We start from the raw sequence: 22,642 nt of genomic DNA on the forward strand, positions 1-22,642 counted from the left end.
GATTGAGCCGCAGAGCTCAAGCCGGATGTGTGAAAGCAGCCTTACTGGGCTGCTTAGTGTAGTTTTGATAAAATCACTGAACCATTTTTAATTCTCAGCACAGCTAAAGCGGACGGCTATGGGCTGCCACCCCCATCTGCCTGGCTTTACATTGGCTGGCAATCAAAATACAAGGAAGCCCATTTTTTTTAATCATTTAAAAAAAATAATAAAAAAAATGCGTGGCCTCCTGCCATATTTTGATCCGCAGTCAGGTAAAGCCAGGCAGCTGGGGCTGGGATTCTCGGCAGCCCACAGCCGCCCCTAGAAATGGCGCATTGTTTCTTGGTGCCAGTTCCAAGCGCTTTACCCGGCTCGTCCAGCGGCCATGAAGGCAGTGGCACACTGGGTAATAAAGGGGTTAATACCAGCTTTGTATTCTCAGATGGTACTAAGCCCGAAATTCATGGTGTCACGCCAAATTAGACATGGCCACCATGAATTTCTAATAAACAGTAAAAACACAACACATAGAAAAAATGTTTTATTAGAAATAAAACAAAAATAAATTTAGAGACTCCATCTTTATTCTAAAAAACTCCTAAGTCCGACGTAGTTCACAGGCACAGCAATGTCAACTTTGCTTCATCACTCTTTACAGACACAGTCTATACAAAGTGAGAAGCAGAGAGAGCATTGTCAGCTCTGCTACATCGCTCTGTACAGAGCGAGAAGCAGGCTGACACTGAGGACCTTTGATGACGTCATAGTCATGTGACCAGTCTGTAAGCCAATGTCTGTACAACAGTTACACCAAAATGGTCACATGGCTATGACATCACGGAAGGTCCTTTAACCCGGGGGCACAGCAATGATCGGACTCGGAAGCAGAAGCGGCCGGACGTCAGAGGCTGCAGGACGCATTGCAGGACCTGTAAGTTTGATCATAATGGTTTTTAATAATGTGCTTTTTTTTGTACAGCCGCTGGACCCGATCTGTAACACGAGCGTCCCAGGAAAGCTCATGATGGGATCGTGAAGACAATCACTATGTGATCGGTACGATCCCCGATCTATACAATTCGGGATCACCCATCACTAGTGACATATTCACGATTTTATCTTTTATTGGATCTGGAAGCTGGACCTTTTTTCCTTGAACTTGCGTCTACAAATGCTGAGCAGTAGGGTGGTCTCATGCTTCCTTACTAATCGGAACAGAAAGGGTGAATTGGTGTTTTTACCTTATATTTTGCAGTGTCAGAAACTCACCAAAGCTCATTGTGGGCACACAGCCGTAGCGTTTTTCACCCATTCAATTGAATGAAGAAAATTCAAGTAAAAGTGCATCTAAACCACATGCAACAATGCTTCAAAAACTCTTGTAATCTACGCATTGTTTTTCCTGCAACATGTGTACATGGCCTTATACACAGTCTGGTTATTATAGAGTATATTTGAATGGATATGTCTCCCTCTAGTGTCTGAATTAAAAATTGCTACATGTACTAATTTTAAAATCTGTAATAGGGCTCGTTCAGACGAGTGCAGTATATGGACATGTGCAGTATATGGACATGTGCTGCCCATGTTGAAATCGCACAGCTCATGGATAGTATATCGCCCAATGTAATCCATTAGGGCTCTTCAGATGTCAGTTTATTCACAATGACCAAGGGTTGAAATGAAAAAACTCTCAGCATGCACTAATCTCTTCCATATATCGGATGAGACTCACATGTCCAAGTCTTTGTGCACAAAAATGAATCATCTGTATTGCATCCAATTTTTATGGATACATTGCAATTCTTAAATTAACCCCTTAACGACCGCGGGCCGTAAAATTACGTCCTTGCGGTCATAACGTTACTGCCCGCGGTCTGCCGGCAGCATCATGCTGCGATCGGCACACATCTCAGCTGATTTTCACAGCTGAGATGTGTGCCTGCTAGGCACGAGCAGAATCGTTATCTGCTCGTGCCGTTTAACCCCTTATATGGCGCTGTCAATATGTGACAGCGCCATTATAAGCGCGATCGCGGTAAACATTTACTTACCGCCCGATACAGGAAGTCCCGTGACGCTATCACGTGACTCCCGATAGTTGTCATGGTAGCACAGAGTCATGTGATGACTCCTGTACTACACCTGACTTGCTTTCACTTTCGCTGTGCCAGCGGCACAGCTAAAGAGAAAGAGAGCGTATCTGCTGTTTACAGCCTTGTAGCTGTGATCAGCAGATAGTGCAGAGCAATCGGAATGCTGATCGCAATAGCCCCCTAGGGGGACTAGTAAAATATAAAAAAAAAGTAAAAAAAAAGTTTTAAAAAAAACAAAAAAACCTAAAAGTTCAAATCACCCCCCATTCGCCCCATTGAAAATTAAAGGGTTAAAAAAATAAAAAATATACACACATTTGGTATCGCCGCGTTCAGAAACGCCCGATCTATCAAAATATAAAATCAATTAATCTGATCAGTATACGGCGTGGCGGCAAAAAAATTCCAAATGCCAAAACGATGTTTTTTTGTCGCCACAACGTTTGTGCAAAATGCAATGAGGCGATCAAAACATAGCATCTGCGCAAAAATGGTACCGTTAAAAACGTCAGCTCGAGACACAAAAAATAAGCCGTCATTGAGCCATAGATCCCGAAAAATGAGAACGCTACGGGTCACAGAATATGGCGTAAAACGTGCGCCACTTTTTTCGGACAAACTTCCGATTTTTTTTAACCCCTTATATAAAAGTAAACCTATACATGTTTGGTGTCTACGAACTCGCACTGACCTAAGGCATCACACATCAGTTTTACCATATAGTGAACACAGTGAATAAAATATCTCAAAAACCATAGTGCTATCGCACTTTTTTTGCAATTTTTCTGCATTTGGAATTTTTTTGCCGTTTTCTAGTACACTATATGGTAAAACTGATGGTTTCATTTAAAAGTACAGCTCATTCTGCAAAAAATGAGCCCTCACATGACCATATTGACTGAAAAATAAAAAATTTACGTCTTTCAGAAAAAGAATGGCGAAAAAAAACGGAAAGCGTGAAGGGGTTAAAAAAAACAACAATGTGAAAATATGGCTGTAAAAAATGGATATACAGATGTCATTCGGATGCCACAAGAATGTGAAAAAGGGACACACGGATGAAGGTCGTCTGAATTTTATGGATGAAAATAGGACCGGTTTTCTATTCACCCATCTGAACACAACCTAAGACTACATTCACAGATCCATATGAGACTGAATTCATGTGAGTGGAAGAAAAATCAAACAACTTTCATCCGTGTATCCGTTTTTTTTACATCCGTGTGGCACCTATATAAAATCCGTATGGCATCTGATATTTAGCACAGCCATAGACTTGAATAGACAAGTCTCACTCGAAATACGTCATGCGTTTCTCACAAATCCATTACAATTATTAATATAGGAAATTTTATTTGGTCTTATATTATTAATTAACCCCTTCACGACCGATGACATACTGGTACGTCATTGGTCGTGTGGGGTTAATCACCGCTAGCTGCTGCGATGAGCCGGTGGTGATCCCTGCACATGTCTGTTGGTTTGAACAGCAGACATGTGGGGCTTACAGGCGTGGGTGGATCCGCGATCCACCTGCTCCTGTGAACCCTTTAGATTGCACTGTTAAAATGTTATAGCGCAAGTTAAATGGCTGTCACAGGGATCGCATTGTTCCCCGCTGCTATCGGAGGCCCCATGACGTCATCATGGGGAGCTGATGGTTGTGATGACCCCTGATGTGACCATGATTTACCTCCTGTAAGAGCCGACAGAGCACTGCCTCTTAGGCCCCCTTCACACGTCCGTGAAACACGTGCGTGTTTGTTCCGTTTCCGTATATACCGGAGACACGGCCAAACGTGCACCAATGTTAATCTATGATTGTGGTCACACGTGCGTTATTTCATTATGTCCGTGTGTGCGTGTCCGTGATCCGTATGTGTTTGCGTTTTGCACGGATGCATGTCCGTTATCTGCACGGAGCACGCACACGTGGAGACAATGAAAGTCTATGGGTATGTGCACACACGTTAGTAAACACGTATGCATCTACCTATAGTTCGTGTCCGTTTGGTGTTTTTATTTCTAGTGATGTCGGCCATTCTTTCTATTTCTGTGTATGTCGGTCAATCTCCCTGAGTCCGTCGGTCGGTCTCTCTGTTGGTCTCTCTGTCTGTCTGTCCCTCTCTCACAGTCTGTCGGTCAGTTTCCCCCCCTCGCTCATACTTTTCGATCCCCGATCACTGCCGCGGCGCTGCACGGCATTCACACTGCTGCGGCGGCTTTTACTATTTTGAAAAAGCCGGCCGCTCATTAAACAATCTCGTATTCTCTGCTTTCCCCGCCCACCGGCGCCTATGATTGGTTGCAGTGAGACACGCCCCCACGCTGAGTGACAGCTGTCTCACTGCACCCAATCACAGCAGCCGGTGGGCGTGTCTATACTGTGCAGTAAAATAAATAAATAAATAATTAAAAAAAACGGCGTGCGGTCCCCCCCAATTTCAATACCAGCCAGATAAAGCCATACGGCTGAAGGCTGGTATTCTCAGGATGGGGAGCCCCACGTTATGGGGAGCCCCCCACCCTAACAATATCAGTCAGCAGCCGCCCAGAATTGCCGCATACATTAGATGCGACAGTTCTGGGGCTGTACCCGGCTCTTCCTGATTTGCCCTGGTGCTTTGGCAAATCGGGGTAATAAGGAGTTAATGGCAGCCCATAGCTGCCACTAAATCCTAGATTAATCATGTCAGGCGTCTCCCCGAGATTCCTTTCATGATTAATCTGTAAATTACAGTAAATAAACATACACACCCGAAAAAATCCTTTATTAGAAATGAAAAACACAAACATATACCCTGGTTAACCACTTTAATCAGCCCGAAAAAGCCCTCCATGTCCGGCGGAATCCAGGATGGTCCAGCGTCGCATCCAGCTCTGCTGCATGGAGGTGACAGGAGCTGCAGCACACACAGCCGCTCCTGTCAGCTCCACGCGGCAAATGAAGAGTGCCGCGCGATCAGCTGAGCTGTCACTGAGGTTGCCCGCTGTCAACACTGGATCCAGTGACAGCGGATAACCTCAGTGACAGCTCAGCTGATCGCGCGGCACTCTTCATTTGCTGCGTGGAGCTGACAGGAGCGGCGGTGTGTGTTGCAGCTCCTGTCACCTCCATGCAGCAGAGCTGGATGCGACGCTGGAGCATCCTGGATTCCGCCGGACATGGAGGGCTTTTTCGGGCTGATTAAATTGTTGAACCAGGGTATATGTTTGTGTTTTTTATTTCTAATAAAGGATTTTTTCGGGTGTGTGTGTTTACTGTAATTTACAGATTAATCATGAAAGGAATCTCGGGGAGACGCCTGACATGATTAATCTAGGATTTAGTGGCAGCTATGGGCTGCCATTAACTCCTTATTACCCCGATTTGCCAAAGCACCAGGGCAAATCGGGAAGAGCCGGGTACAGTCCCAGAACTGTCGCATCTAATGTATGCGGCAATTCTGGGCGGCTGCTGACTGATATTGTTAGGGTGGGGGGCTCCCCATAACGTGGGGCTCCCCATCCTGAGAATACCAGCCTTCAGCCGTATGGCTTTATCTGGCTGGTATTGAAATTGGGGGGAAACCGCACGCCGTTTTTTTTAAATTATTTATTTATTTATTTTACTGCACAGTATAGACACGCCCACCGGCTGCTGTGATTGGGTGAAGTGAGACAGCTGTCACTCAGCGTGGGGGCGTGTCTCACTGCAACTAATCACAGGCGCCTGTGGGCGGGGAAAGCAGGGAATACGAGATTGTTTAATGAGCGGCCGGCTTTTTCAAAATAGTAAAAGCCGCCGCAGCAGTGTGAATGCCGTGCAGCGCCACGCCGGTGATCGGGGATTGGTGAGTATGAGAGAGGGGGGGAAACTTCAGTCACTCGGGGGATTAGCGGTCACCGGTGAATCCTTCACAGGTGACCGCTAATCAGTACTCGACACAGACAGAGCCGCGGTATGAGGATGAAGTCGGGTGAAGTTCACCCGAGTTCATTCTCATCGCGCAACTCTGTCGGCTGTCAGCCGACATTTATAAACGACATTGTGCATCACACACACGGACATTCCACACGGACATTCCACGTACACATACACGTTAATTCCACACGCACACACGGACGTTCTACACACAAACACGGCTAGCATACGCAATTCACACAGATGCCACACGGACCATAAAAACGGACACAAAATTGGGATACAGACCCGAAAAACGGCCCGTAACACACGTGCGTGTTTTTCACGGAAGTGTGAAGGGGGCCTTAAAGGAATAGTGCATTTTTGTTGATCAGAGCTGTGCAACTCTGATCAACAGAAATGCACAAGTGATCAGACTGCAAATCCTTATAGTCCCCTAGGGGGAGTAGTATAATAAATAAAAAAATGAAAACAAAGTTCTAAAAAGTATCAAGAAATAAAAAAAATAAAAGTTCAAATCACCCCACATTCACCCCATTGAAATTAAAACAGTTAAAAAAGTAAAAAAATATAAACATATTTGGTATCGCCGCATTCAGAAATGCCCGATGTATCAAAATATAAAATCAATTTCTAAATGGCAAAATTACGTTATGTAGTTTCCGCATATTTTTTTTTAAAATGCAGTAACAGGTGATTAAAACATTGCATCCGCACAAAACTAGTAAAATTAAAAACATCAGCTCAAGACGCAAAAAAATAAGCTGCCACTGAGCCCTAGATCCCAAAAAATGAGAACGGTCTCAGAAAATGGCACCAAAAAATGTTACTCTTTTTTTGGACAAACTTATGAATTTTTTTTAACCCCTTAGATAAAAGTATACATATTTGATATCTACAAACTCGCACCGACCTGAGGCATCACACTGACACATCAGTTTTACCATATAGTGAACACGGTAAAAAAAATATTCCAAAAGCAATTGTGCAATTGCACTTTTTTTGCAATTTTAGGGTATGTGCGCACGTTGCGTTCTGCCGTGACAAATATTCTGCAGCGTTTTGTCACTGGATGTGTGTTTCAAAACGCAGCCGAAAAGCTGCGTTTTGGATGCATTGTTGAATGCAGAATTCATGCGCTCTGGATGCTTGCTCTGCCATAGACAGAGTGGGAAAAGCATCCAAAACGCACAAAAGAATTGACATGTTGATTTTTAGAACGCAGAGATTTTGTCAAAAATTTGGCATCCAAAACGCTGCGTTCTAAAACGCAACGTTCGCATGGATTTTCCTAAACTCTCATTGACTTTGCTGGGGATGTAGAGCACATGCGTTTACGCTGCAGTTTAAAACGATGAGTAAATGCATGAAAAAAACGCCACGTGCGCACACAGCCTTACTGCACTGAAATTTGTTTCCCGTTTTCCAGTACATTATATGGTAAAACTAATGGTTTCAGTCAAAAATGCAACTCGTCCCGCAAAAAAAATAAGCTCTCCTATGGCTATGATGACGGAAAAATAAAAAAGTTACGGCTTTCGGAGGAAGGGGAGCAAGAAACAAATATGGAAAATCACCAAGGGGCAAAGGGGTTAAACCATTCCTATATAAACTGGATGGAGAAAATGGACATATGGATGACTATATGGATGAAAAATCATCTTTTCTTCTGGATGAAAAAGGAGGATTTTGCATATTCTCGACTGAACCATCTGAGAGAAACAAACTGATTTTTATTTTTTTTTTACTCAGGTGTCATCGCAGTTTTTCTCATCTGTTTTGTTTTTTTCGCTGAAGCAGATAGACTAAACTTTTTGTTTATCCATTGACTTTTAATAGTAGAACAGTTAAAAACAGATTATACTTGGATGGAACAATGAAGTACACAGTCTTTTTTCCATGTGTAGTGTTTTCTACAGATTCCCATAGACTTTAATGGATGAGTCTGATCTGGAAGACGGATGAGAATAGGACCTGTTCATTGTCTCTTTAACCGGAGATACAAATCTATGTTTAAGGCCCCCTTCACATGTCAGTGATTCTGGTACGTATGTTGCAGTTTTTATACAGGTGTGCCGCCCCGTGCTCGGCAGAAGCCGAGCCGCTCGGATCCGGACCTTCAGTGGGTAGCTCAAGGGTCTCCGGACCAGGGGGTCCTGCGGTCACGTTGATCAAAAGGGGCTTGGTGGTTTGGGGACGTAGGTGTACGGCCGGAGCCGTGTTTGAGTTCGTGTCGCCACCCACAGGATGTGGTGAAGGTGGACACCACCGCTGCAGTTACGGGGCACCCGGGGAAGATGTTATGCAGCAAGTTGTTAACCCCTCCGTGGGCAGGAATGGTGGCCCCGGGACCCGTTGGGGAGTGTTTGGGCGGTGCAGGGAGATGGGCGGCCGGAGGGCACTGATGTACTCACCATTAGTAAACACACACGAGTCTCTGGTAAACCAAGGTGATGGTGGTCGGTGCCCGCTGCCGGCTGCAGTCTGGTTCCCCCACCCGGTTGGTGGTCTCTGTCTTTCTCCCGCACCTTTTTGTGATGGTGGACTACCTGCGCTTGCAACTTCAGGAGTCCGCTCCCCGGCTTGTGGTTGCCTGAGGAGCCCTTTGCCCGCAGACGCTGGCCCGTGGGATCTCTCTGCTGTGGCGGTGGCTTTCTATCCCCCTCGTTGGGCTGTTGCCTTCAGTCGGGACTTTGGGTGGGACAGGACCTATAGTCCTGGCCGCAATCAGTTAATTAGCTAGCCCCCAGTGGCTTCTGGACCTAGCTTCAGGGTCTGAGTACCCCCCTTTGTGCTCCGATTTCCGAGTCGGTTCCCCGGGTCGGTACCGGCGGGCCATTACCCTGTCCTGGTCCACCATGGTTCCACTGAGCCGTCTTCCCGGCTCCTGCAGACAGAGGCCTCCATCTGCCTTCTAGCCAGCAGTACCAGGGCTCCTACCCTGGCACTGGTTCAGTTTGGGTCTTTCCTTTGCTGGAGCTGCACACAGCTCCAGCCCACACACCTCTCCACTTGACCTCTAGATTTGAACTGCTCGACTAGACTAGACTAACTGAACTTTCCCGCCCCAGGCTTTCTGAGACTCCTCGATGGGCGTCTTCCAACCGCCTGGTTCCTCCGCCCCCTGGTGTGTCCATCAAGTACTGAGGGAGGTGACTAGAGTGTTATGTGTTTGGCTGCTGTCACCTGTGAGGGAATGGTGTATTGCGGGGCCCTATCTGTGACTACCTGGCCCGGCCAGGGCGTCACACATACCAGAACCACGGACATACACAGACCCATTAAAATCAATGGGTCTGTGCACACATCAGTGATTTCTCAGTGACATGTTTCCGTACGGTGAAAACGCGTGTCTGTGTATTCTTTTTTTGTCGTTTTGTTTCTGGCATCACTGATGTCCCACGAACCACACAGGGGAGTGATCCATGAAACATGTACCAAAAAAATCACGAACATTTAAAAAAAAAAAAAAGCTTTTGATACTCACCTTCTCAAGTGATGCTGTCTTCAGCCGCTGCAGTCTCTGCTTCCAGGACGGCCAATTATGCTCATACATATGCACTGCACAGCCGACCCGGAAGTAGCTCTAGAGGGGAGACAGCAGCAGCCGGACACAGCATCGCGGGAGACATCAGCAGCTCGGAGAGCAGCGGCATGGACAGGTATAAGTGATATCAAAAGACCCCTATGAACAGATATGTGGCATAAAGCTGTTCACAAAGGTCAAGACCACCAGAAAATAAAGTCTTGATTAAAATATATATATTTTATTGAATAACTTCATTGGTTAAAAGCTTTCTGGAATGAAATACCGGTAGTCATAATAGTAAGCGGGAACAAACAATAATAATAATAATTTAGACAGGGTTACTCCAAAAAGGACAGAAACAGGACAATAAATAACAGAGGGACCACTAAAGGCAAATGGTACAACTCCATCCAACAATGATCAATAAGTATATCTAAAAAAATGTTTTTAATATATTTACATGCAGAAATAAATAAATACCAGTGCATGCGGCAAAAAATATACCCCAATTCGAAAAGACCAAAATAAATAGTAAAGTGTTGTGGCGCCTGATGGAATCTTAAACAGGAAAGCAGTATGTAGGTTTAAATACAGCTATAAATAAATATCAGTGCATGCGGCAAAAAGAATATCCCAATTGCAAGGAGACCAAAATAAATAGTAAAGTGCTATAGTGCCTAATGGGATTTCAAATGGGAAAGCAGCATGAAGGTTAAGGTATGGAATAATGGAGGATATGATAGATACCTAGTGTAGGGTTCGTGAAGCTCGTCTGCCCTCAGCCCAACGCGCGTTTCGTCTATCGTTGACTTCCTCAGGGGGGTTAGTGTGATGAGTTTAAGTGCCTGATAGCACACAGAGATCACACGTGTGCCAAAATCACGGCACATGGAGGGACATTTGCACCTTTATCACATCAGTGAAAAACGTGTGTGTTTTTAACTGACGTGTGAAGGGGGCCTAAATTGGATGTGTGTATGGTTTAGTGTGGTTGCTCAGATGATCTGACCTCCTGCCCATAGGCTGATTGTGTGCCAAAATAGGCCACAGATAGACAGCACATGGACCATGCAAGAAAGTGAAGTACTTAGTTCAGATGAACATCTATGGTCCACATATAAAAAATTGAAGCATGTACTAGTCTGATCCATTTTTAGGATGAGGCTATAGTACCTTAAAAAACAACAAAAAAAACCATGAACAATACCCGTATGACATCCATAAAAAAAATACTTCAAATTTGCAGCAAAAATGAATAAAAAGTGGTGGAAATGCAGCAAAAATGCAAGAATCAGAGTAGATTAGCATTGTGTATTTTAGTGTGAACACCTGTAGAAGAAAACATTTAAAAAAAAGATGCATTTTGCTTGTGAAAACATGGCCTAAAAGGCTTTTTCGGCATCTGGTTGTTAACATGAAAGTTTCCATTCACAGCCAGCAATCGGAAATCTTGAAAGCAGTGGGCAGTTGATACACAGGGTATCAGAAAAGTGCAGATCTTGGCTGTTAATCCATAAACTATTGCAGTTCAGAATAAAAACTGAAGGCATAAGTAGAGGTGTAGAGATGACTTTACTAAGGGTTGTCTTTCGTTGCCGGAGGTCCCAGGTTGGCTGTATGACTGCATATATCATGAGGAATTTTGCAATATTCCATAAGAAAACTAAAAACGGAATTTTAGTGGAATCTTCGCGCTGCTGTCTTGATTTGATAGAGGCCAATGCACATGAATATTGAAGACACTGCAGTTTTAATCAACACATTTCGAGCGCTCCCGCTCAGGAAACAACTGAATTTGAAGAAGTGGGAGAACATCGAAACGCGTCCATTAAAACTTCAATGTTCATGTGCATTGGCCTGTCTATCAAATCAACACAGTAGCGCGGAGATTCCACTTAAATATCATTTTTACTGGTATTCGTCTGACCTTTGATCCTGTGGATTACTGCAGCAGCTGCTATATACTTCCAAGCCGAATCAGTGTGGTGTGTGTCACAAGCTCTTACAGGGAGCAGAAACGCCACTTGAAAATTCAAGTGTTTGTCAGATTAGACCCTATTACTCTTAAATATTGTCCACAGTCTCTAGTCCCATAAGAAAATGATTATAGATTCCAATATTTGTAAAATGAAGACCAATTTAATGGATAAAAGAAACAAACAAACAACGCGTTTGGCTCTTATACATAAGCCTAATTGTAGATTTGTAGCTTAAAATACTCTTTAAATCTAAAGAGAAACCTATATAATTGTAGAGCTGGCGTCCCTGCACCTCTCGCTACCTGACCCCGCAGGAAAAGCGCACTTACTCACCGCCACAGCCGGCTCTCACCATGCTACCCACAGTCTCCGCGCTCTGCGCTCCCCCACGTGCTTCCTGCTTCCCCCTCCCAGGGTCTCTGGGAGGGCTCCATGCTCCGCGCTCCCCCACGTGCTTCCTGCTTCCCCCTCCCAGGGCCTCTGGGAGGGCTCCATGCTCCCCCACGTGCTTCCTGCTTCCCCCTCCCAGGGTCTCTGGGAGGGCTCCATGCTCCGCGCTCCCCCACGTGCTTCCTGCTTCCCCCTCCCAGGGCCTCTGGGAGGGCTCCATGCGCCGCGCTCCCCCACGTGCTTCCTGCTTCCCCCTCCCAGGGCCTCTGGGAGGGCTCCATGCTCCGCGCTCCCCCACGTGCTTCCTGCTTCCCCCTCCCAAGGTCTTTGGGAGGGCTCCTAGGGCATGCACACCACTGTCCTTCTCTTAAAGAGCTAGCTCACCATTTCCTTGAAGTGCCTCTCAGCTTATTGCTGAGAGGCACTGGGTACTTAGGGGAGGTGCCTGACAACCAGTTCTTTTAGTTAGTGGTCCTTGCCTGTCTCCCAGTCCCGTCGGTACCCTATATCCGTCCACCCTGGCCATGCCTCCTGCCTTAGCTACCTCAGAGGCGGGAGCTTTAGCTACCCCGGAGGTCCTTGCTATACTAGAGACTGTGCCTTTCCACTCCGGCCATGCCACAAGCATCAGCCCTGCCGGAGGACCTTGCTATACTAGAGACTGTGTCTGTCCGGCCCGGCCATGCCACCTACCTCAGCTACCCTGGAGGCTCTTGCTATACTAGAGACTGTGTCCGTCCGCCCCGGCCGTGCCACCCACCTCAGCTACCCCGGAGATCCTTGCTATACTAGAGAATGTGTCTGTTAACCCCGGCCGTGCCACCATCCTCAGCTACCCCGGAGGTCCTTGCTATACTAGAGAATGTGTCTGTCAACCCCATCTGTGCCACCTGGGTTATTTATCCCGGAGGTCCTTGCTACACTAGTGACTGTGTTCGCTTTTCACCGTGTCCATCTCTGCCCGAGGAGTCAGCTGCTACAGTCCCGGTCACTGACCTGGGAACGGCACCTGGCGTCTGCCTTTCGGTGGGTGCTTAGTCAAGCCCCTCTCACTATGGGTAAGCCCGGGTCTCCCCTATGGTCCAATGGGTCCACTCCTGCCTTCCGCTTTACCATCCCCTGCAGCAATCATTACAATAATATTTAGCGTTTGCTTTAAGAAATGCCTGTCAACCTGAAAAAAGATACTAGAGAGAAAATCCACAAACTAAACTGAATGAGAGCGGAACAATAGATTGGCAGCTACAAGCAAATAAGAGAACAACGTCTGTCACCGGTGATCGGCTTATAGGTGAGCGGCGTGTTTGGCTCGTATATATCCATGTCAGAAATAAGTTGTATTTCCAGTACTATGTGTGAGACAGATGCCGGTAACTCCGCTCTATAATTAAGACCTTGTCAACACGAGGAAAAGAAAACAGCATCAGGCGTTACGGTGTCTATGGAGACAACCATCTAGGGAGAAAGTCGCATTCAGACGGCAAAAAAAACTTGAGCAACTCTGTCAGATACACCGGCAGTGATGTGCTAGACGAGAGCCGTACTCATGTGTGTCTCATATTTACAGCTAAAGAAGATTTGTGCAAAGCTTTACTGTCCGGACTGAGTGTCATCTGCCAGGCCGAGCACACCGAGGTGAGTGAATCACTTTAATACTACTGTCTGTAACTAAGGACTTGTAATTACGGCTTATCGGTTTTTGTACGTGGCTATGCGCGGAAACCTGCACACTGAACAAATACAGGTGCATCTCAATAAATTAGAATATCATCAAAAAGTTAATTTATTTCAAAAATTCAATACAAAAAAGGGAAAGGCATATATTATATAGAGTCATTATACCCAGAGTGATTTATTCCTATATATTATATAGACTCATTACACACAGAGGGATCTACTTCAAGTGTTTATTTCTGTTAATGTTGATGATTATGGCTTACAGCCAATGAAAACCCAAAAGTCATCATCTCAGAAAATTAGAATAATTACCACAAAACACCTACAAAGGCTTCCTAAGCCTCTATTAAGGTCCCTTAAGGGGGCTTTACACGCTACGACATTGCTAATGCGAACTCGTTGGGGTCACGGAATTGGTGACGCACATCCGGCCGCATTAGCGATGCCGTTGCGTGTGACACCTATGAGCGATTTTGCATCGTTGCAAAAACGTGCAAAATCGCTCATCGGTGACATGGGGGTCCATTCTCAAAAATCATTACTGCAGCAGTAACGAAGTTGTTCCTCGTTCCTGCGGCAGCACACATCGCTCCGTGTGACACCGCAGGAACGAGGAAACTCTCCTTACCTGCCTCCCGGCCGCTATGCGGAAGGAAGGAGGTGGGCGGGATGTTTGTCCCGCTCATCTCCGCCCCTTCGCTTCTATTGGGCGGCGGTTCAGTGACGTAGCTGTGACGTTGCTGTGACACTGAACGAACCGCCCCCTTAGAAAGGAGGCGGTCCGCCGGTCACAGCGACGTCGCCGGGCAGGTAAGTATGTGTGACATGTCTGGGCGATGTTGTGCGGCACGGGCAGCGATTTGCCCGTGTCGCACAACAGATGGGGGCGGGTACCCACGCTAGCGATATCGGTACCGATATCGCAGCGTGTAAAGCGGCCTTTAGGCTACACAATAATGGGGAAGACTGCTGACTTGACAGATGTCCACAAGGCAGTCATTGACACACTCCACAAGGAGGTTAAGCCACAAAATGTCACTTCTAAAGCAGCTGGCTGTTCACTGAGTGCTGTATCTAAACATATTAATGGAAAGTTGAGTGGAAGGAAAAAAGTGTGGTAGAAAAAGGTGCACAAGCAACCGGAATTACTGCAACCTTGATAGGATCGTTACGAAAAGGCCATTTAAAAATCTGGGAGAGATTCACAAAAAGTGGACGCTGCTGGGGTCAGTGCTTCAAGAGCCACCACACTCAGACGTATCCAAGACATGGGCTACAATGGTCACATTCCTTGTGTCAAGCCACTTATGACCAATAGACAACGCCAAAAATGTCTTACCTGGGCCAAGGAGAAAAAGAACTGGACTGTTGGTCAGTGGTCCATTGCGTTGTTTTCAGATGAAAGTAAATTTTGCATTTAATTTGGAAATCACGGTCCCAGAGTCTGGAGGAAGAGTGGAGGCCACAATCCAAGCTGCTGAGGTCTAGTGTGAAGTCTCCACAATCAGTGATGGTTTGGGGAGCCATGTCATCTGCTGGTGTAGCTCCACTGTGTTTTATCAAGACCAAAGTCAGCGCAGCCGTCTAACAGGAAAGTTTAGAGCACTTCATGCTTCCCTCTGCCAGCAAGGTTTTTGGAGATGGAAATTTAATTTTCCTTCTGGACTTGGCCCCTATCCACACTGCTAAAAGTACCAATACCTGGATAATAACCACAGTATCACTGTGCTTGATTGGCCAGCAAACTCACCTGACCTAAACCCCATAGAGAATCTATGAGACACCAGAGCCAACAATGCAGACGAGCTATCAAAGCAACCTGGGCTTCATAACACCTCAGCAGTGCCACAGGCTGATCGCCTCCATGCCACATTGCCGCATTGATGCAGTAATTCATGTAAAAGAAGCCCCGACCAAGTATTGAGGCATTTACTGTACAGACTTTTTAGTAGGCGCCAACATTTCTGAGTGTAAAATCATTTTTTCAGTTGGTCTTATATAATATTCTAATTTTCTGAGATAATGACTTTTGGGTTTTCATTGGCTGTAAGCCATAATCATCAACATTAACAGAAATAAAGACCTGAAATAAATCACTCTGTGTGTAATGACTCTATATAATATAAAGGAATAGATCCCCGTGTGTGTGTAATGACTCTACATAATATATAGGAATAGATCCCTATGTGTGTAATGACTCTATATAATATATAGAAATAGATCCCTCTGTGTGTAATGACTCTATATTATATATAGGAATAGATCCCTCTGTGTGTAATGACTCTATATAATATATAGGAATAGATCCCTCTGTGTGTAATGACTCTATATAATATATAGGAATAGATCCCTCTGTGTGTAATGACTCCATATAATATATAGGAATAGATCCCTCTGTGTGTAATGACTCTATATAATATATAGGAATAGATCCCTGTGTGTAATGACTCTATATAATATAAAGGAATAGATCCCTCTGTGTGTAATGACTCTATATAGTATATAGGAATAGATCCCTCTGTGTGTAATGACTCTATATAGTATATAGGAATAGATCCCTCTGTGTGTAATGACTCTATATAATATATAGGAATAGATCCCTCTGTGTGTAATGACTCTATATAATATATAGGAATAGATCCCTCTGTGTGTCTTTTTGTATTGAATTTCTGAAATAAATTAACTTTTTGATGATATTCTAATTTATTGAGATGCATCTGTATAAATTTGTGTAACATAAAGCACCTTGACCCCAAACTGTCTTACATCACAACTACCGGTAGCACTAGTCTTGTCATTATGTGAGTAGAAACCTTAGACTATGTGCTCACAGTTTTTTTTTTGTTTTTTTTTTAGAGGCGCTCGAAAGCAACAAGTTTTCTAGCGAAACCACTTTAGGAAATGCTCCTTCTGTGGGGAGTTTTTGGAGACTTTTTTTTTTGTTTGCAGACGTGTATGTGCACTAAGAGTGTGTTCAGACTGACTATTTCCACCATGTTTTGTGCTGAAAAAAGTAATTGACAAAATGCCCAAAGGTTCAGACCTACTCAATTCTATGTAAAAATGACTTGTTTTTCTTAAGATCTTGCTTTCAAAAGACGGCACACATTTAAAAGAAGTAACATATTCTGAATACTTTACATGTCAAAGAGAAGTATAAGGCTGTGTGCGCACGCTGTGTTTTTTTAATGCGTTTATGCGTTTTTTGGCGCGGTTTTGTGACAAAAACACATCTGTCCTTATGCCAGCAACATGAATGAGAATTCTGAAGTGCTGGGCGCACGGTGCTTCTTTTTTCCGTATTGTTTTCGGTGCAGAAAAAAATCTGCAGCATGTCAATTGTTGGTTCGATTTTTTCCTGCGTTGTGTAGCCCTTCTGTGGAGGTGGCACTGAGCTATAGCTTGTTTGTTTAAACGTAATAAGAATATCTGTGTATATAACTAAATCAAAATCTAGATGTAGATGCAAAATTATCTGTCTGTCTATGTAGCCATTGCACAGACCTATAGTATAATTTAAAGTTGTATAGTCATGAAGGGGTTAACCAAAGATAATGAAGCCAAAATGTGAAGCTACAAACTCTTATCAGTAGTGTCCACACAGAAAGAATGTTTTAATGAACATCTGCTGGGAGAAATAGGGGAGTGACACTCCCATAAACTCTGTGTATCATTTTCAAGGCCGAAGGTGCCTTCTGTAATAATTAAGTTTCTTTCAATATAATAATGAGCTCAGTGGGTATTGCTGACTCAAGGAGAGAGCATGTTGTCTGTGTGTTCTTTGTCTTATATACATTGATATATATCGGCACTGGTATACAGCATTAATGGGGCACCGTCTCTGGATCCTAAACGAAGACTCCATTAGCAGTCTTCACCCAAAATTCCTCCCTTGACACTTCCAGCCATTGATTTCACTAAAAAATGCACCAAAAAATGCGCACTTTTTTTGTGCGTTACTTTGCCACGAGGTGCAGATTTTTGTGCAGAAAATTTCTACACCAAAAACTCAGAGTATGCACATATCCTAAGAATACACCATGTTGATTGTTTTGTAAGTTTATGTGCTTCAAAAATCACTAGCTTTTTTTTAATAGATTTAAAGAAATCATCCTCAAAACTCAAATAAAAAGATGCCCAAACAATGGTAAACAAAAGCGATGTAAATACGCTAAATGAGGCTTTGAAAGAGTTTTTTTTTCCTGAAGTGATCTTTGCTTTTGATTGTCTACTGCCTAGAGTGGAGAGGTTTCCTTCAGAATCCCCTTCAGGAAGTTACATGCACTTTCTTTCTTGGACCAGATGTTTTTCAAAACCTCTTCAGGAAGAAAAAAAAGTCTAAAAAAGGCTCCCCATATGAACAGATGACTAGAAAACGTTTTCAATGAGTCTTTGAAGCAGTTTTTGAGAAGGATTTTGGAGAGTTCCTGCTACAAAAAAAAGAACTCTTTAAGAAAATTTAGTGTGAACATAGCCTTAAGGGGGTGTTACACGCAGCGATATCGCTAGCAATATCGCTGGTGAAAGCACCCGCTCCCGACGTTTGTGCGTCACGGGCAAATCGCTGCAATATATCGTTAGGAGCCTTCACACGGACTTAACCTGCCTAGCGACGTCGCTGTTGCTGGCGAACCCCCTCCTTGCTAAGCGGCCACCCAATAGAAGCGGAGGGGCGGAGATAAGCGGGACGTAACATCCCGCCCACCTCCTTCCTTCCGCATTGCCGGCGGCCGCAGGTAAGTTGCAGTTCGTCGTTCCAGGGGTGTCACACGTAGCAATGTGTGCTGCCGCAGGAATGACGAACAACCTGCGTCCTCAACAATCAAAGATTTTTTAAAAAGTAACGACGTGTCAACGATGGACGATAAGGTGAGGATTTTCCATCATTAACGGTCGTTCCTTGCTGTCACACGCAACAACGTCGCTAACGATGCCGGATGTGTGTCACTGAATCCATGACACCGGCGATATATCGTTAGATACGTCGCTGCGTGTGACGGGGCCTTTAAAGGGAACCTGTCAGCAGATTTTCTGACTATAAACTGCGGCAATCACCAGTGGGCTCTTATATACAGTATTCTAACATGCAAGGCAACTGTGTAGAATGTAAAAATCACTTTATAATACTCACCTAAATGGTCGGTGCGGTGCAGACTGGTCAAATGGGTGTCTCCCATTTACATTATATCACTCCTCCCAGCCACTATATACAGAGCCCCATTCTGCAGTATAACACTCCTCTCAACCAATATATACAGAGCGTGATCCTGCAGTATATCACTCCTCTTAGCTGTTATATACAGAGCACCATCCTGCAGTATATCCCTCCTCTCAACCACTATATACAGAGACCTATACTGTAGTACATCACTCCTGTCAGCCACTATATACAGAGCCCCATCCTGCCGTATATCACTCCTCTCAACCACTATATAAAGAGCCTCATCCTGCAGTATATCACTCCTCTCAGCCACCATATGCAGAGCATGATCCTGCAGTATATCACTCCTCTTAGCCGCTATATACAGAGCCCCATCCTGCAGTATATCACTCCTCTCAACCACTATATACAGAGCCCCATACTGCAGTATATCACTCCTCTCAACCACTATATACAGAGCCCCATCCTGCGGTATATCACTCCTCTTAGCCACTATATAAAGAGCCCCATACTGCAGTATATCACTCTTCTCAACCACTATATACAGAGCCCCATCCTGCCGTATATCACTCCTCTTAGCCGCTATATACAGAGCCCCATCCTGCAGTATATCACTCCTCTCAACCACTATATACAGAGCCCCATACTGCAGTATATCACTCCTATCAGCCACTGTATACATAGCCTCATCTTGAAGTATATCACTCCTTTCAGCCACTATATACAGAGCCCCATCCTGGAATTCCTCGTAGTGTTCAGCCCTCTTTTGGCTGTGCAGTTTTTCAATTACTGTGCTGCAATTAACAAGCAAGCTATTTGCTACTATGTACAAGTCAAAGGCTAAGTGAAGCCTCAGATTTGTACAAAATTATACCCATATTCCAATAATGATTATATTAGTTTTATTTGTCATATTTTTATCAGTAGTAGAAGAAATGACAATTGTTCTGTTTTATTTGTCACAAAAACTTGTGCTGTGAAACCACGACACATATAAATGGAATAACAAAATGTTCTCCAGACATAATATCGCAGCGCCCTTCTTCTTCTGAGAAATAGCTTATACTAAACAGCCTGAGGGGCATACAGCGTCTGTAGAGGCGCTCACATCACAGCCAGGGTATTCCCAATGGTGCCTCCACTTTCATAAAGCTTCAAAATATGAGATGTGGGCTTGTTTGGAGCTGCTTTACAGTATCAGACCATTGTTTAGCCCCGTAATGACTCCGCCTGGTTAAGATTTTAGGACGCAGCCCCATATGTCAAATCTGATGTATTTCACTTTACATTACAATTACATTGCAATGCTTTTACTTACAAAGGTGATCATAAGTCTTTATTTTTTTTCCACATTATACTTAACTTTAAGGCTATGTGCGCACTGGGAAATTTGCTTTTCTTAAGAAAAATCCGCACCCTCTGGCAGAATTCCTCACTCGCGGCAAAAACCGCAGTAAAAACAGACCTGGAATTAGCATGTGGTTTGCCATGGTTTTTCTGCGGGTTGGTCCCTGCGTTTTTTTTACCATTATTTATGGCAAAAACACAGGTACCTGCGGAAAAGAAGTGACATGCTGCTTCTTTTTTTCTGCAGAAAAGCTGCTGAAATTCTGCAGCAAAACCTATAGGAAAAAAAAAGCAGTGTGCCCACATTTTTTTGGATTTCCCATAGATTTTTCTGGGGAAGGACTGCAGAAAAAGTATGAACAAAAACCGCACCTTTTCTGCAGCAAAAACTGCGGCAAAAAACGCAGTGTGCGCACAGGTACTTGTAGTTTATTTACTTTGATGGGTTTTAAATTTCTTCACCCTTTACCACCTTCCGATTTTCCAATTTTGCTCTTTGTTTTTTTTTTCTCCTTTTTTTCCAAGAACCACAATATAACTATACAGTATGAGGGTGTGTTTTTTTGCAGGACTAGTTGTTCTTTTGAATGACACCATTCATTTTACCATATAGTGTACTGGAAAACAGGAACGGAATGAAAAAAAATCCAAGTGAGGGGAAATTGCAAAAATTGGACAATTCTACAAATGTTTTGTGGATTTTTATTTACTATGCTTACTTTAATGGTAAATCTGACCTGGCAGTATGATTCTCCAGGTCATTGAGTATGTAGATATCAAACATGTATAGTTGTTTTTTTTTATTTACCGGTAAGTAGTGAAACAAAATTCAGAAGTTTGTAAAAATAAAAAGTCTCTTTTGGCTCCATTTTCCAGGAGCCGTAACGTTTTTATTTTTCGGTACCTTCGCGTGTGTGATGGATCATTTTTTGCGCCCTGAGCTGACGATTTTACTAATACAATTTTTGGTAGATGTAATGTTTTGATTACTTCTTAATGTATTTTATTGCAGTGGTGCGGTGGCCCAAAAACGTTATTCTGGCATTTTGAATTTTTTTTTTTTTTATGCCGTTTACCAATCAGATTAATTTATTTTCGATTTTGATAGATTAAGTATTTCTGAATACAGCAATACCAAATATATGTATTTGTATTAATATTATTATTATTATTTCAATGAGACAAAAGGGGATTGTTTAACACTAGAACTACAGGACTCGTGACACCTATATAGAAATACATGGTGCAAAGTAGTCAAAATGACTACCTCAGTAGTTCTAGTGTTAAACTGTTTTTTTTTTTTCATATTTTTTAAAACTTTTTTTGTATTTACTACTTGAAGCTGCAAACATCTGATCGCTAGTGCCATACAGAGCAGCATCAGCACCGTTCTGTACAGCAAAAATCACGATCTCCTATGAATGTTAGTTCACAGCCACTGTTCACAGTAAGATCGTCATGACAGACATAAGGGTCATCAGCTGATCCCAGGCTGTCATCACAACTCATCGGTACCCCATGATCACATCACAGGGCCGCCAATGGGATTGGGGAATGACGCACTCCCCGATGGTGCGTGTTAAATGCCGCCATCAGATTTAACTCTCCGATCTGCCCACCACTGTTAGAGGTGTGGCGCCCCTGAGAATTTAGTCGCCACAGAGGGACTGCATCTCAGCCAGAGGTGTGGTGCCCCATCCTGGGTAAGGAAGAGGTCATCCACCGGTATGCAAACAAAACCCAACACTCACAATAGTAACACTTCACTGGACCGTGGTTAGGGTAAGTTGCACCTTTAATGTCGCCGTGAGAACGCACAGTCCGAGCCAGGCAGGGGGGTGGAATCTAGTTAATGGGGGCAGCCTGTGGAAAGTTAGACAGTCGGACTAAGACTATGTGTCGAAACGCATAGTTCGATGGGGTAATAGACTGATGAAATCATTCTGCACACCGCAATATTTTATGGATATTTATTAAATAAACGTTGGATTTTATTTACAACCTGAGGACTGCGCTGGACTTCTCTTTTTGAATTTTGGCAGCCAAACTCTCCGTGCGCTGGTGCCGAACAAGGAGCGGTGGACAGCAGGATCAGTGATCTGAATTTTCTCGTCCTTATTGTTTAATTTTTATGGTCTTTATAAAGGGGCATGCCTAAGAGGATTCACAGGAGCTTTAAATTGCTCTAAACCACGTCCTTTGTAAAGACCATAAAAATGAGAAGTAAATAAAAAGGTCCCACATCTCTAGAACCACATGGCATATTTAAAAAAAAAAAAAAACCATATCAGATTACTATTACAGGGAGGTTTTTGCAGGTATCGCCGACTGTCAGGATCTGGGGAACCTTCAGATTCCTGCCTTCCGCCTGATAACTTCCCTGATGTTTGTGATCGGCACAGGGTGATTCGGGCGTTGATTCACAGACCTGTGGTTTTTAGGCAGGCTAGAAAGAGTTAATCTTTGCTGGACTGCTTGTTAATCTCCTTGGTCACATGCTATGGGAGAGCCAGTCAGGTTCACTCTCCTCCTGTATATGCTGGTTGCACTGTTCTTATGGTGCCAGCTATGACTTGA

The 22,642-nt window shown here is 44.0% G+C and overlaps 1 protein-coding gene across 5 annotated transcripts in view; it reads left to right on the top strand.

Annotated features, from left to right (window-relative positions):
• Nucleotides 1-22,642, top strand: part of LOC142317006 (uncharacterized) — a 378,054-nt gene that overhangs the window by 88,982 nt on the left and 266,430 nt on the right. For all 5 annotated transcript variants that reach the window (XR_012754656.1, XM_075352880.1, XM_075352879.1 and 2 more), the window contains exon 5: nucleotides 13,448-13,515. Coding sequence is in view for 4 of the 5 variants with exons in the window: in XM_075352880.1 (XP_075208995.1) it covers nucleotides 13,448-13,515 (68 nt within the window). In the remaining variant the exon portion in view is untranslated. The remainder of the gene's footprint in view (nucleotides 1-13,447; nucleotides 13,516-22,642) is intronic.

Source organism: Anomaloglossus baeobatrachus, chromosome 6, assembly GCF_048569485.1.
Source record: "Anomaloglossus baeobatrachus isolate aAnoBae1 chromosome 6, aAnoBae1.hap1, whole genome shotgun sequence".
Classification (NCBI taxonomy): domain Eukaryota; kingdom Metazoa; phylum Chordata; class Amphibia; order Anura; family Aromobatidae; genus Anomaloglossus; species Anomaloglossus baeobatrachus.